We start from the raw sequence: 15,740 nt of genomic DNA, 5'->3' as shown, positions 1-15,740 counted from the left end.
TGAAGGAGGTTAGGTTTTGCTTTGTTTTGTAAATATCAAGTATGGAGAAAAAAGATGTGTGTTCATAAGGTCGGGAAATTGATGTGCACTGGTCTAAATCTTCTAAACTGAGGTTATTCTTACATGGGACAGCCTTAAGACTGTTCTTAGGATGAATATTCTGATGTGTACCTGTTCAAGTCACCAGCTGTTCTCCTTGGGATTGTGAGTGACTTTTCTCAGTGGTGGATATCAGCCATTCAGGTGGTTGAATATTTTGAATGTCATCACTGCTGCAGAGTTTGTATCCACTTGCATTATGGCTAGAATTGCTTAGCATTTTGCTATTCACTCTTTCATGTATGTGGGTAACTAGACGGGAGACAGTAAGGAGAGGCTATGCTTCGGGTTTTATGAGGACGTTGTCATTGTGTCTTTTTTGTTGATTCGTGTTTGATTAACTTTTCTCACATTCATGGCACAATCTTTGGCATTTAGTTCAAAATAAATATTTGCTGTTTGGCTAAGAAGTTCAAAGCACCAAGAGTAGCGGAACCACACATCAGTATTGTGTTTACCCGAACAGTATATTCAAAACAGATGGTGTCTGAACATGGACTGCTGCAGAAAAAATAGAAGCCAAACACCATGCACAATTTCTAGCTGTCTCTTTCTGACCCCAGAGATCATAGCTTATTCTAACTCTTAGAATCCCAAGGGAGAATCACTGCCCCAGATCATAACGGAGGTCAGAGCTGCTAGCTCCTAGGTAGCTGCAAACCTCTTTTTACTTTGACAGACAGCTTATGAGCATGTCTTTGGGGGCATACATTTGATGAAGCAAACCATTTTCCAAAAGCTAGTTACTTATACTTATTTATCCATTTCCGTGCCACTATAATTCTCTCTCCTCTTGAAATTCCTAACTGCTACTCAGGGATACATTTTAAAATATGCTGTCATTATGGAGCTTAAGTAGTGTTTTGCATCTGTAATTTGTTGTGATGATCGATGCAAGCCACATTTTGAACATAATAGTGCAATTTCATTTGTTTAAATATCATTAATAACAATATTTCATAACGTACCATGCTTAGAAATGAAAATATTATAGTCAGAAAACGTAGCAATGAATGGGGAGAAAGCTGGAGATCAAAGAGCTGCTGGTGAGTTCACACATTTATAAGTGTTTGATGAGTCAGAGGGGGCTGAATAAGTAAGTGGCTATGTAACCAAATTACTCCCTCTGTTCCTACCTCTTAATGTAGTTATACATCGCCATTTAGGAGCCACATAAAAGCCAGCTTCACCCAGCCCTTGTCACAGTTGATATGCCAACCAACCCTTTTCTCCTTTGCCTGTAAATTGTCTCTTCCCTTGTCCCTGAGTCTTTGTTTCCTTGCCATGACACTTCAGCTACAGATATGTCACCTAGCTAGGTGTCACCCCCAGATATGTCACCCCTCTCAGGCTGACAGCCACTTGGCTTGTATCTCTGCTGCTTTTCTCCCACCTTCCCCTGGTTTCATTATACTTAATGCTTGGAGAAAGGCAGACAGAGAGCCATGACCCCTACCACTTCTGCCTGGCAGATTTTAATAGGATACCAGCGACTGCCTGCATTTCTTTCCTCTTCATCTAAATGAGCAAAATCAACTTTTTGAAAAGTAAAATATTAACCTACTACATGACTTACTATAGTAAGTCCATTTATTAATTTATTAGTATTTGCAAGATACAGTGCTAGGGACTGAGAATTCAGAGTGGTGACCTCAGTGAGTTTTCAGTTTACAGAGAAGTAAACCAAATTTTCTTTAAGTTTTTTTTTTTTTTTTTTTTTTTTTTTTTTTTTTTTTGAGACAGAGTCTCCCTCTGTCACCCAGGCTGGAGTGCAGTGGTGCTCTCTCAGCTCATTGCAACCTCCACCTTCTGGGTTCAAGTGATTTTCCTGAGTAGCTATGACCACAGGCATGTGCCACCACTCCCTGCTAACATTTTTATATTTTCAGTAGAGATGGAGTTTCACCATGTTGGCCAGGCTGGTCTCAAATTCCTCACCTCTGGTGATCTTCCTGCATCAGCCTCCCAAAGTGGTGGGATTATAGGCATGAGCCACCATACCCAGCCAGTTTAGTTTTTATTTGTGTAATTAATTTTATTATTATGGTATTCATAATAAATGTGTACAGTGATAAATGTTTTGACTAAGGAGGTATTGGCACATAGAGGAGAAGTGTCTTGGAGGTTTGAACTGTGCCTTGAAGATCGAGCAGGTTGAAAATTAACACATGTACTCAGAGAACAAAAAAATATCACCAAAGAGAAAAATCCTCAGAAATTTTGTACTGCTTATCCAATTCGTAACAAACCACCAAGGAGATAAGTCAGCAAAACCTTCTGCCTTCCTTAGAGAAATGAAAAATTTTGGAAAGGGAATGAAAAGATATGAATTGCTAGAAGGAAGTATTGATTAAAGGATTAAAAGAACCAGTGTACTTTAGTTGAAGAATGACTGTGGCTATAAGTGCACAGAAATTAAAGTTTAAAAAATTACTTTAATTTGATTGAACAGTGGATTATTTTGTAAAGAAAATAAAAGAATTCAGTCAGTTGCTTACAAGATAATCTTATTTGAATAGATTTAATCCATATCAAGAAAATTGCCTTGTAGAAATTGGTGCATGTGTACATAGGTGAATGTGTGTGTGCATGTGTATAAAAACCATCTAAAAACAGATTTCCTGCTAGAATAAATTTCCACTTGTACAAAGGTGTGTCCTAAAGAAATACAGAAATCTAGAAAAGTATCACCTAATTCATCAATGAGTTTAATTGACTCTGTCATAATAATTAAAAGCCAAGGTCAGTTACCTTGCTCCATTTTTTAGCTGAACATTGTGGTTATTTGCTAACATTGCTCCTTCCAATTTAAAACTCCTTTTGTGTGTGTGTGTGTGTGTGTGCGCGTGTGTGTGCCAAAATTAAATTTATTTTGAAGAATCATGTGTTCTTCATTTGAAGTTTGTGACATTTGGCTGACATTGACTCTGTGCTTGATCCAAAGGTAAACTTTAGGCTCCCACATGGACAATCAGAGCATCGAGTTGCCCTGGCTACAGGGTGAACTCAGGGATAGGACTGTGATCCAATAAGGACTGAAATGGGTCATTGAAAGAGATTATTAGGAAAAAGAAAAGTACTGTCTTCCATTGAACTTGAATTTTAGAGGATATGAAGACAGCATTCTGGAGCAAGCCATTTTGCCAGGACCACTGAAACTGAACATAGGGTTGACAAACAGAAAACAACCAAGAGATAAGGAAAGGAAAACTGGATTCTAGAGTCATTTTTTGGTTCCCTGAATCAAGGAATTCCTAGAGTCTACCAAGGACTTTTCAGCCATAAGAATCAATAAATTCCCCTTTTGCTTCAATCAGCTAGGCTTGTGATTTTGTCATTTACAATAGAAATAACATTGATACACACTTGATTGGATTTCTGCATTTTTTTAACTTCAATTACATCAAATTCATGTTTAACTTTGTTGAACCCAAAATTGTGCCCAATTTTGTTGGCCTTAAATTGATGTTTGTTGTATTTATTTGTGCCCCAAATTTGGGTTTGTTGTATTTCACTGTATAGTTTGGAAGTTATATCATAGATATTTGGAAATGAAGCATGATAAAGGAGGAGGAGTCAGATAGCCCTAGATTTTAATTCCCACTCCTATCATGCATACATTGGGTAACAACTGGTATGTCATTTCATCTGTGAGCCTTTCTTTCCTCATCTGTTGAGTAGAGACAGTAATGACTACCTCACTGGATTTTTTTTTAATGAGGCTTATGTGGGACAATATGTTTAGCAATGGAAGGATAATAGCCGCTGGAATATTGTAAATCAAACACATGATATTTTAGTGCCTTTCCTTATAGATCACTCAGGTAATCTTGATTGATGCAAGAATAGTAGCAACTAACTAAATTAATTAATCTGTTTGTAATCATCATCTTTAAAACTGACATTCCTTGCCTGATCTAGTGCCAAAACCTTCTAGTAGTGGGCTAGCCATCCCCCGCCACTGCCTTTTCAGTAACTCCCTTAGGTTTCCTGTTTGTATACAGATGGCATTTCTCACAGTTTCATCTGAGGACAACTTGTTTCAGAATCACTAGAGATGTTGAAAATACATATTCCCAGACTCCACTGTATACCTACTGCATTAGCCTTTGTAGGAGTGTCTGACCTGCCAGAGTCCTAGACTTGCTTGAATGTAGGATGGAGAACACAATGATTGGCAACCTACACAAAGCTCTTCTCAGTCTGGCACTCTGCAGACTCATCTTTCTACCATCTACATTCCAGCCACACCAAACTTCTTGGCATTTCTTTAGCATATAATCCTCTTTAATCATTAAGTTTTCATACATGGAATTGTTTTCACCTGAAAAATCTTTCCCTTTATCTTTTGACAAACTCCTACTTATGGCTACTGATAGAGAGATAGTCAATCTTCTAGGATCTCCCACTTTCACAGAGATAGTCCTTTTCCTTTCTAAAGCACATTTCATTTTATGAATTATTTGCTTTACATGACTGTTAACTGCCTCTCCTCTCCCACTTTTTTCCCCTGGACTATGGGCAATCTAGATATGATCATTATTATTTAATGATATACTCTGTGGATGTTTGTTGAGTAAATAAATGAATGAAAGAATGAATGATTCATTGTTACAAGCATTAGGAATACAATGATATAAAGGCAAGGTAGAGATTTTTAAGGCAGTTGTGGAAGTAGGTATTACACCTAAAATTTGTTTTAAAATATAAGGCCTATATGTGCTACTGGACTAATGATTGTCCCAAAGGTAAAGGCTTTAGTGAGTAGGAGAGGCCTCATAAGGAAGGTAAGGGAAGAGTTGAACCTTGAAAGAGAAGAATAAGCAAATATTTGAGTTCAGCAAGTATTGTGTAGAATGTTCATGGAATCTGGGTAAGAGATTTAGAATCCTCCTAAGAATCTTTTTTTTTAAAGGACATCCACAGTGTACCTGTGTTCAGAGAGACCATAGAAATCTTCACAAAAGGGAAATTCAAATGGAAAGTTTAAGCTTTTTAACAAGATTGTGGTAAAAAAAAATCATCAAAAGAATTAAACTGTCCCTTAGATATTATACATATTTTCCCTGCTGTGGTTCAGATGAGTAATGAGAGTAGGGACATCTGGGTTTGTAGTGTGACCTCTCACTACATGTCAGCACTTAGAGGAATGTCCTCCCATGTATTTGAAATTTAACCGACAACCTGATGATGATTTGATTAACATTAAAAGGAAAAGAAAGTGCCTTTTAAGTAGTGTATGAAAAAAATTAAGTACAAAGGAGCCTTTTAATTTTTTTGGTTTTTCTACATATTGACCGTTAATTAAAAAACAGTCATTGTTAGCACAACATGTTCTTGAGTACATTCGGGAGAATTAGAACTTGAAAGCTGTGCAGGCCTAATGAAAAACATCAGTATTCTACTATTGCTGTACCAATCAGTTATTGTGATGTGTCAATGCAAAACCTCATTGAGGCTTTGCAATAGTTAATTGTTGACTAAGCAATATGTAGAGGAGCTCTAGGGATCTAACATGAGTAAATAATGTTTACAATTGGAAAATGAATGTTTCATGGATTTACATGAAATGTGCATTTCTTTTACCATAAGAATGCCTTAACCTGATATATTAAGCCATTTATGAGATTTTCATGGGATATTGCTCGACATGGCTCAATGACCTGCCAGGCCCACCATTGTTTCTCAATGACAATGTACACAGTCCATATTATAGTCCCTGCAAATGGTATCACTGGGAAACAATTGAAATGGGACTAAACCAAAATATAAATGATACTTCCTGGATTTGTAAAATGACTTTGAAATGACAGCAAAATAGAGCTTCAAGTCAGCTTGGTCATCAGCCTTACTTGGCTAATTGTGCTGCTTTAGCACAGGTTGTCTTATTTATAGAGACAGGAAGTTGAACTGTGAAGGGCACACAACTGCAGGCAAAATTGTAAGGGCCAAAGGGGTAGCATTATGGAATGTTCTGGGCATAGCTGTCACAGGCTTGATCTCAGGATCTAAAGTGTAGAAGCAGAACTCTAGGAGACCTAGAAAGAGAAAACAGGGTTCTGTGAAACATAAAGTGGACTAAAGCATAGGCAAACAAGTGTAGTACCTACTACTAGAATTGTGGCAAGTGATGGGGCTTGATTTCACAAGGACAATGGCATGAGCTCAGTTGCTGGAATTAGGATACAGAGGAGTGCAGGCATCATTGATCCTTGAATTCCAATATAAAATCATCTAGATTAAAGAGAACTTAACATTGATCAGTTCTCAAAAATCTAAAGACACAATCTTTGGGATACATTCTCTGTCAATACAAAGCATTTTTGTAGCCTACATCTTTTTGTTGTTAAATGATGTGTTTAAAAATTACAAACCCATTGTATGTATACAGAAAATAAAATGAAATAATGATAAACAGGCTCATTCTAGTAGTAATAGTATAAACATTCTATCCCAAAGTGGTAAAAGTTGGCCTAGTAAGGCACACACCCTGCTTCCTCTAAAACATAGCACTCAAGTACGTAATAGTTGCATTGCTTGGTCTTAAAGATCAATAAAGCAATCTTATCAGAGTATGATATTTTCCACAATTAATCATGGCAATTAGGCTTAATAATGAATTCAAGAAAATATTCTGACACTGATGCCCTTGATAGGTTGCTTTGTTGAGCAAAGTATGGGTATGATTCAAGTCCACAATGATTGAATATAGAGGTAGTGCTCAGGCTAAGAACGGTTAGTTCGAAATTCACTTCTCAAGCACCTGAAACCTAGCAGCACTCTCACTTCATGAAATTTTTATGAACGCTTACTTTCATATCTTATTTTCTGCATTAGAGTTTTTAAGCAGTAAAATTGCATAGAAATTTATATTTTTAATGACCTAATAATTGGGATAATTAACCAAGGGCTCCCTTGGGAGGCTGCAACTGACCAGTTACACCTGCAGTTAGCTAATTTCAGGTGCTATGATTTCTGCATGCAAATTTTTACACCTGCAGTTAATTGCAAGAGCTAAAGGTAAACTTAAGACAAATGCGTCTGTGTGACCTTTTCCCATTAATGTGCATGTGCTTTATACCACTATCTAGTACCTTACACTTAATTCAGCAGTGTTTTAAGGTCTTAATAGGTAAAGTGTCTTCCTGGAGTGACCTGGAGACTTCGGGTGAGTTGTGGTATTCTGCTTACAGAATATCAAATAGTATTTCTTAGAGGAGGAATGAGCATAAGTCTCGGGCTCATAGCCAAATAGAGATAATTAGCTTTCTACAGAATAAACAGAGAGAGTGTATTTGACTGAGTAAGGTGTATGTGAAAGGAAGAGTTACACAGTGTAACTGTGTTTTTGGAGTTGAATGTTAAAGAAGTGAATTCGGATTTACCAAGTTAATTGTTTAATATAATAATATTGAAAACACAGTAGGAGCCCAATAAATAAGGAATGAAAGAACATGCCTTGCAATGACTTTAGGACCATTCTGAATCTGAATCTTGGGAATTCAGTAGATCCATCTTGATCAAATATATTATGCTAGTTCTTCTGTGTGTCAAATGCTAATAAAGGATGTTTTTCTAAATACATAAAGCTATCACTCGCTTGATTCCTAAAACAGAAATTCTTTGATCTTTGGTATTACTAATCATTGAAGAAACTGGAAAAAAATCTAATTATGGAAAAGGCAAAACTTTTATTGAGAAAAAAAAAAGAATTATTCTAGATTATTTCTCTGTGTTTTGTAACTCATTAAATTCCTACAAAACACATTTAATTTAGATTTAATTTGATGGGATCATAGCCCTTAGGGAAAAATTAACATCTTTGAGATAAGATTTTCTTATTAGAGGTGCAAGAAATTAAATGATTTGCTATAAACGATAAAACTGCTCGGTTATAGAATAGAGACAAAACATGTCATTCATGTCCCTCAGAGTTTGTTTCAAGATACAGAGTACAGTTGGCTGTCTCTTTGCATCTTTGTCTCTCTTTCTCATTCTTTCTCTGTTATAATCTGCAGGGTTTTATGATCCCACTTGTAAGTTTTTAATAATGAGTAATATAAAAATTCTCTAATAATATAAAACAAACCTATAAACTAGCTAGTGAGTGACCATATAGGTAAAAGTCACAGTTACTAGGACATATATATATATTGTATATGAGCAAGTAATGTGTGGATATATGCATATATACATAGATACATACATATAGATAGAATATATATAGATATAGGTACATAAATATATAGTGTATATATATACCGTATGTATATATATACACACACATAAATATATGCATATTATATATATACACATATGGTATATATATACACCATATATTTATGTATCTATATACATTCTATCTATATTTATGTAATATACCTTATATATAATAGGTAATATTTATATATAAATAAATAATATACATATGCATAATGAAATAATGTATTTTCTTAACAATGTAGCTTAGAAATATTAGAGAAGCCAAAATATATTTGTTTTAATTTAAATCACCAAACTGCATTTGGGTATAAATAATTCTCTATTGCTAAATTAATTTTTTCAGATTAAATCATTTCTGACTCATTCCTCTCATATCAGAAATGTCCCAGTTCTCCTTAACATGCCTCTCCAGGATTTTTTCCCATAGGAAATAAGTCAAATATAAAGTAAATTCTGTTATTTCTACCCTTGTTAAATCTCTCTCTCCTCTTTATAATTACAGGAGAGACAACTTCTTTATCATATTATTTTATTAGTATCAGACTAACATAAATCTAATAACTCCATTACTCCTCCTTCAGCTCAATGCCCTATTTATTGAAAAAAAAAAAAAAAGATTCAACTATTCTGGTATATAGCAAAATGATAGCAAAATTGTTGGAGCATTTGTTATTGTTGCTATTGTTTCGTTGTTTTGTCTTGTTTTAGACCTTCCATTCTTACATAGGCTTTCTTTAGCGACCTAGTCCAATGATATGCAAAGCATTGCATTGCCAATGTTATATAAATAGCGCTTCAAAAAAAAGAAAACAATGGTTCCCTAAATAGATTATTATATTTGTTTTAATGTAGTCATAACAAGCGAGCCCTTAGCCTGGTCTGCCACTGACTGGGTTTCTGCGTTATTGAGATTTCAGCAAGTTGCATATGATTAAAAGGACTCTCAGAACCAGCAATTTGCCTCTGAAAATGTTGTTTGCTTGGCTGCTTGATTGATACCCTCTCTTATTACATGGAAACACAACAAAAACTTTGACTAAACACTTAATTTGGCAACTACCGTTTTAGGGGCTTTCTCTCCCTTATATTGCTTGTTTATTCCAATATCTTTTTTAAAAGTGTATATTAAATAACTTTGTCCATGCACACGCATGCCCGCATACATACACATACACACACTTTTTTCTTTTAACTGATGGGAAAAGAGCTTGTTTTCTTCCAACTTTGATCTTCTGTAGTGTTTGAAACACTATTTTTCCCTAATCTTTCCATTTCCCCTTTTGCCTTTGATGTAGGTTTATTCCTCTATTTTTAGTTTTAGTACCATAAAATGGAAATAGTTATCTTTTTTTTTTTTCTGTCTGCTTACCTATTTATGAAGAGGTAAAGAGGATTAATGAGAATAAGGGTTCTAACATAGCACATCTATTTTTCAAGTTGTTGGTGCCTATTTAATAGTGTATAGCAGTCCCTTTTACGTCATTGTGAATACAGGATAGAATTTTATGACCAACTATAAGTTACACTCAGAAAAGTATAATTGATAAAGTTCCTGGGCACTGAATATATATATATATATTTCCATTTGTTCTCTGAGGAGACAGCAAAATACAGGTTCTCTGAGGAAAGAGAAAGAGCATTTAAGTTTTTCTTCGTATCATTCAACTTTTCTATGTGTTTTTAATTGTAAAATGTATATAATACCCAATTGATTTTTACTTCCACGAATTAACACAAAATAATGCTTAACTTACAGGAAAGTGTTATGTACCTGATACTAAAATGTAGTCTTTCAATATAAGTTTTCTTTTTTATCCCACATTTTAAGATATGTCAAAACAGACACATAAATCTATGAGTAATAAATATATCCTTAAAATCTCTGCATTTCTCAAAAACTAAGCTGAAAAGCATATTTCTTATAGTCATATTACATATCTTTCATATAAAAGCTATATAATAACATTCTTTCAAGTGATTCCGTATTAAAATAGTTAGAATGACTGTATATGTCATGCTTTTGTTTAATTATAAAATTTCACCAGAAAAATATAGATATTCAATTTATATACCCATTTATAATTGAAACTTGATTATTGGTATCCACCTTCATTATGCATAAAAATCCCTATTTTTCTCAATTTTTCTCTAAGACAAATTTCAAATATTCTTTAGCATTTTATTTAACTTGATGGTGTTATGGTGCTACAAAAAGTTGTGAATATGAATAATGCTGTGGAATTTTTTAAATTTGTAAAACTTGATAACCTGCTCATTTTTACTCCTGGTTGGTGTTTTGGATTCACATTTCCCTAGATAAGCATTCATTATTTGTGTAAGCCTATACCATTTCTACCCATTCACATTGATACACTTGGCTGAAAGTTCATTATTTGTGGCAGCATAGAGGAGGTATATGCTGGAACACACATTAAGAAAAAGCAAAGATATTCATATGTCCTAGTGACCTGCCTTAATTACCATTTATATTAACTATCAGTGATATTTAATTTCCAGTAATGAATAAATTGGATTACATGGAAATGGAATTAGAACACCTATACCTATTTGTTTAAGTGCAATGACCACATAGACTCCATATAATATAATATAGCTTCAGTATATCTTTTTACCACATTTTGTTATTCTGTAGTTATCAATCCTCACAGTCTTTGCTTAAGACTTCATGCTAGGTGCCTAACTTACTAAGAGGAAATTATTCATCAAACACCCACTTATTTAATATATCCTTGTGCTACTTTCTAGGATAGAGCTAGGAACATGACAATCAAAAACTCTGCTTTAATAATGAAGTATATATTAAAGTGAAGGAAATAGATTGCAAAGAAGTAAAAATACAAAGAAATGGTTGCAGATAATGATGGATTATAATGGTTTGGAGGACAGAATGATCAGAGAAGACTTCTCTGAGATGCTGACATCAGACATAGCCAAGATAAATGTGAACGGGATGCTGGGGAGGCCTGAAGAAAAATGTTATCAATGGAGGGAACAGATTTGGAAACAGGCATTCACTTATCATGGCTGAGGAACAGTGACAAAGGTGATGTGGCAGGAGGGAATAAGGTACAGGGAGAATATCAAAGATAATTTTAGATAAATAGGCAAGGTCTGGGTTATTTAGAGATCTAACAGGCCGTGAGTATGGAAACCATAGTTACGCGAATCACTCTCCTTACTCAAAACACTGCAGGGCCACCTAACAGGCTATGAGTACGGACACCATTTATGACACCAGTGGTTTCCGAACTCATGACCTGTTAGGGGGCCCTGCAGTGTTTTGAACAGGAGAGTGAATTGGTCTACGCTTGTCTGAAGTGTGTGCTACAGACCCCAGTCTCAAAACAGGCTCAGACTCCATCTGGGAAAAAGGACACGTGTGAAAAGCCAAATCTGTGGTACTGTCTGCTGAATCTCAAAGGTTCATGACTGTGGAAGCACAGATTTGGGGAAATTTAGAGTTAAAGAGAATGAGATCTGAACTGAACTCTAAAGAAGAAAATAGTATTTAGATATGTGAAAATGGTGTTGGCCCAGTGTGGAAATAAGGCAGTTTCTGTTTAGGCCATTAAAGTTGATGTAATAGCAGTTTTTTAATGTAGAAATAGCCAGAAGCAGTTTTACTAAAGCCTAGAAGAAAGATTAAGATTGCATATAGAAGTAAAAGTGGTTGAAATACTTGAAAATATTTTAAGCAAGAACAATAAAGGACTAAGCTTACCCAGAAATTATATATTTATTTAACAAGAGACTAAGTAATTACCATACCAATATTTAAAAAAAGACAGACAGAAAAAAATGATTATTTACTAACAGGAAAACAACTTAACACATCATAATACATCCAAATTTCCATATCTAATATGATTGATGCTTCTTCATTATGTATCCTGAGAAATGACAAGGAGGTGCTTTTGATTGCTTTTATTTATTGCTGCATAGAAAGTTAACCATCCACATCCAAGAAATTACTCATTATTATCCAGTGAGAGAATTTTGGTCTTTAGTAATGCATTTGTTGTTTACCCAGAACATATTTTCTCTAGCAATACAATAAATTAAAATTGAGTAATTCTAACAATCTATACAGCTGCATTCCTAGAACCCTACTCTAAGTTCTGGACAAACTAAAATGAATGGGTTGATGACACACAAAAAAGTGAAGCAAGTCATATACCCAAGTTTCAATGATCATTGATCTAAATTCTAATGCACTGACAGTTATCAAGTTTTGGTAGTAATAGTAAGATAGCACAGAAATCATTCTACAGATATAATACTAATGTGAAATAAAATTGTCATGTGAACATTGTTCCTTCATCACTGAATTCTGATTCAATGATGTCTTCCACATATGAAGCAAACTCTTCCCTGATGTGAGGAATTTTGTGAGTTTCTTATGATTAAGAATTTTTAAAGTTTTTATACTTCTATCTAAAGCCAAAGGTATTCTTCTTTTGAGTAGGCTATATAATAATATGTACCCATTTTAGTAATATTTTTGAAATAGTGATAGTAAATCTGGCTATCTGCTAAGTTTGTGAATGCCTGTAGGCTCAATGACTTCTGGTGGCAAACAACCATCATTTATAAATTGTGATGATGATGAGTTGTGTAACTCAAACATGCTTAGAGTTCACAAGATCCCAGGTATATGGATATTTAATTGACCTTCTCAACTTAGTTGCTTTGGAACTATTATTCTGTTCATTAAGACTTGTGATCTATTACATACAAGAGTAAAACTTGATTTCAAATTGAAAATGAATTTTGGATTTGGGTTATAATTTTTCAGATGTATCTACATATTTATATTTATATTGTCTTTAGACTACACTCATTTATTCATCTTTCTAAAAATATTTAGAAATATATATTTTATACCAGGCACTGGGTTTAGTAAAAAGACTACAATATATTTTTTTAAAAATGATCCTAGCCCTGCCCTCAGGGAGCTCACAGTCTAGTTTTTAAAGATGGCAGTAATTAAACTATCACTCACATAATTTCAAAATTGCAGTTGTGGTAAAGTTAAGGAGGAATGAAAGATACATAGTTAGGGAAGAGGGGACCAGTAGGGACAAGTATCATGGAATCCACGTTCCAAGAGTTAGTCTCATCTATATGTCTTGTTTCCTTGAAAAATAGAAATTCTCATGTCTTTTGCTGTGTTAAGCTGTGATTAAGATACTTCTTAGAGAATTTAAGTTAAGCTTCAGAGATTTATTTCCTTAAGCCCTCTATCTTAGGAATCCGCTCTCATAGCCAGAGGACAGCTAGAAAAACATCTGCTTAACCTTCCCAGTTCCATGTGTTCTCTATTTCCACACAATCATATGTTTAATATCAATTAGAAGGAAGTATTTTGCTGGAGAACTGGGAGGGTAGCATTCAAATTCTAGCTGAAAAACGGCCATTGATTTTGAATAATCAGGGGAAAGAATTTCTACTTTTTTTCAGTTTTGCATTATAATAGCAGTTCAACTAATGCATATATAATTTTCTTTCCCTTTTGCTTATCATGCACTGCTAACATGGACTTCTACAAAGGCTCAGGTTGGTGTTGCAATCTGTTTTGATCTTTATTGTTTTTATTTAGTGAAAAGAAGCTTTGATGTTTTCCTTCACAAATCAGCTTTTTTTCTCTTTGTAAATTCTGATCAAAACATTGTTTACATGTGACAGAAAAAAAATTCTCCCATAGAATAGTCACTTTCTCGTATGTTGCTGTTGAATGAATTACTTTACTTCAGTAAAAGGAGTATTTCAGACACCCAGGAAATTGATTTATATCTGTTTAAATTTGCCATGCCTGGCTTATTTTATGATAGGTAGAAAACAATGCTCTGAGATTTCAGAATCAGCATAATATAACACGTTCTGAAAAGATTTCTGATATCAAATCTGCCCTGTACTTTCAGAATGTATTAAATGTCATTACCATGGTTAATGTAGCTCCAAACAGCTGAGAATTTTATACATAGCTTCCTAGCCAGATCTGATTCTAGGATCACCACATTCTTAGTAAATAGCTTTCAGAAAATTGATGGTGTTTCTCTTTTTCTCTCTCTGTTTTTTAAAGGCATTAATCTACTTTCAAGATTACATCAATATCTCATATAAATCTCAAGTTCTTTACTTTTATAGTTTTAATAAATCCACATGCTATTTCTGTCCACCCCAATTCTTATTTGAAATATTATTGGTCATATAATAAATAAAAACATCAGTAATGTTTTCAGAGACTACATGTATAGTCAACTGGAGTGATATTTGTAATGCCTTAGGGGCCAAGTGCTAAGTATAGCTAAAGTGAGTTTGTCACTCACAGGATAATTCACTTGCAGGGTTTTGCAAGGACTAAGGAAGGAAAATCAAATGGCTGGGTGGTTTGGATCTCATACACTTGGAAGGGTATAAGATGTACAATTCCAGACCCCCTCTGCCTTATGCTGTTTGGCCGTTAGGAAGCAGACTTTTAGATTCAAGAATGTTATAATGTCATACCTTCTGTTATGTTTAACCTTCATCAAATTGTTCACATTGACTTTTTCTAGTCATATGGTGTATAAGTAAAATCTTGGCACAATATTCTTGGGGTTTGCTCCCATTTCACATTCTGGTCATGTGCGAACAGGTTATGTAGAGGAAGAATTTGCTAAAATTAAATATTCATTTCATAATCTCATATTTAAATTCCAATATTGTTATAATGATTCGTCAAGTTGAATACTTAGAGTCCTATAGAATCTTTTTTTCTCTGAGTAAAAATAATGACTTATTGCTAGAAATGCTGTATACGATGCTGCATGACACATGCAATTTGGTAGACTGTTATAGCTTACTGACCCAAAATGTTACATTGTGTTGACTTAAAGTTGTTTTCTTTTTCTTTTTTGGTTGAAGATGGTGAACACTGTCTTCCCAATTAATGATATATTTCTTGCTGAATAACCAATCCTTCATCTTATTGGTTAGTGTTTATTATTTTAATTTAACTTTAGCCTAAGCAGGATCACATTTGAATTTTTCTTCCAAAACTTGGTCACACAATATAAAAACGAAAACACTAAAAGTTTAATATACATATAATGTCTTATCTAAAAGGAACTGTGAGATATTCAAAAGGGGTCAACAAATATGACTTTGTAGATAATAAGGTCTTGTTGCTACTACTCAACTCTGCTAGAGTAGCACAAAAGCAGCTATAGACAATACATAAATGAATGAGCATGGCTGTGACTCAGTAAAACTTGATTTAAAGAAGTAGGCAATGTCAGCAAACATAGTGAAGAAAAGAGCTCCCAAAATCTCTTCCTGCATAAAAGCAGCAAGAACCACTTGGTAAAACTTGTCAAAATCAAGTTTCTTAGAATTCTGGAAATAAATCAAGGGTT

At 34.2% G+C, this 15,740-nt stretch overlaps 1 protein-coding gene across 1 annotated transcript in view; it reads left to right on the top strand.

Annotated features, from left to right (window-relative positions):
* Positions 1 to 15,740, top strand: part of THSD7B (thrombospondin type 1 domain containing 7B) — a 569,933-nt gene that overhangs the window by 430,382 nt on the left and 123,811 nt on the right. Inside the window, exon 15 of the mRNA XM_037734459.1 lies at positions 13,894 to 13,899. Within this exon, the coding sequence (XP_037590387.1) occupies positions 13,894 to 13,899 (6 nt within the window). The remainder of the gene's footprint in view (positions 1 to 13,893; positions 13,900 to 15,740) is intronic.

Source organism: Cebus imitator, unplaced genomic scaffold, assembly GCF_001604975.1.
Source record: "Cebus imitator isolate Cc_AM_T3 unplaced genomic scaffold, Cebus_imitator-1.0 Scaffold620, whole genome shotgun sequence".
In the NCBI taxonomy this organism is placed as follows: domain Eukaryota; kingdom Metazoa; phylum Chordata; class Mammalia; order Primates; family Cebidae; genus Cebus; species Cebus imitator.
Note: the sequence above shows the minus strand (reverse complement) of the source record. Positions and strands in the feature narration are given on the sequence as shown.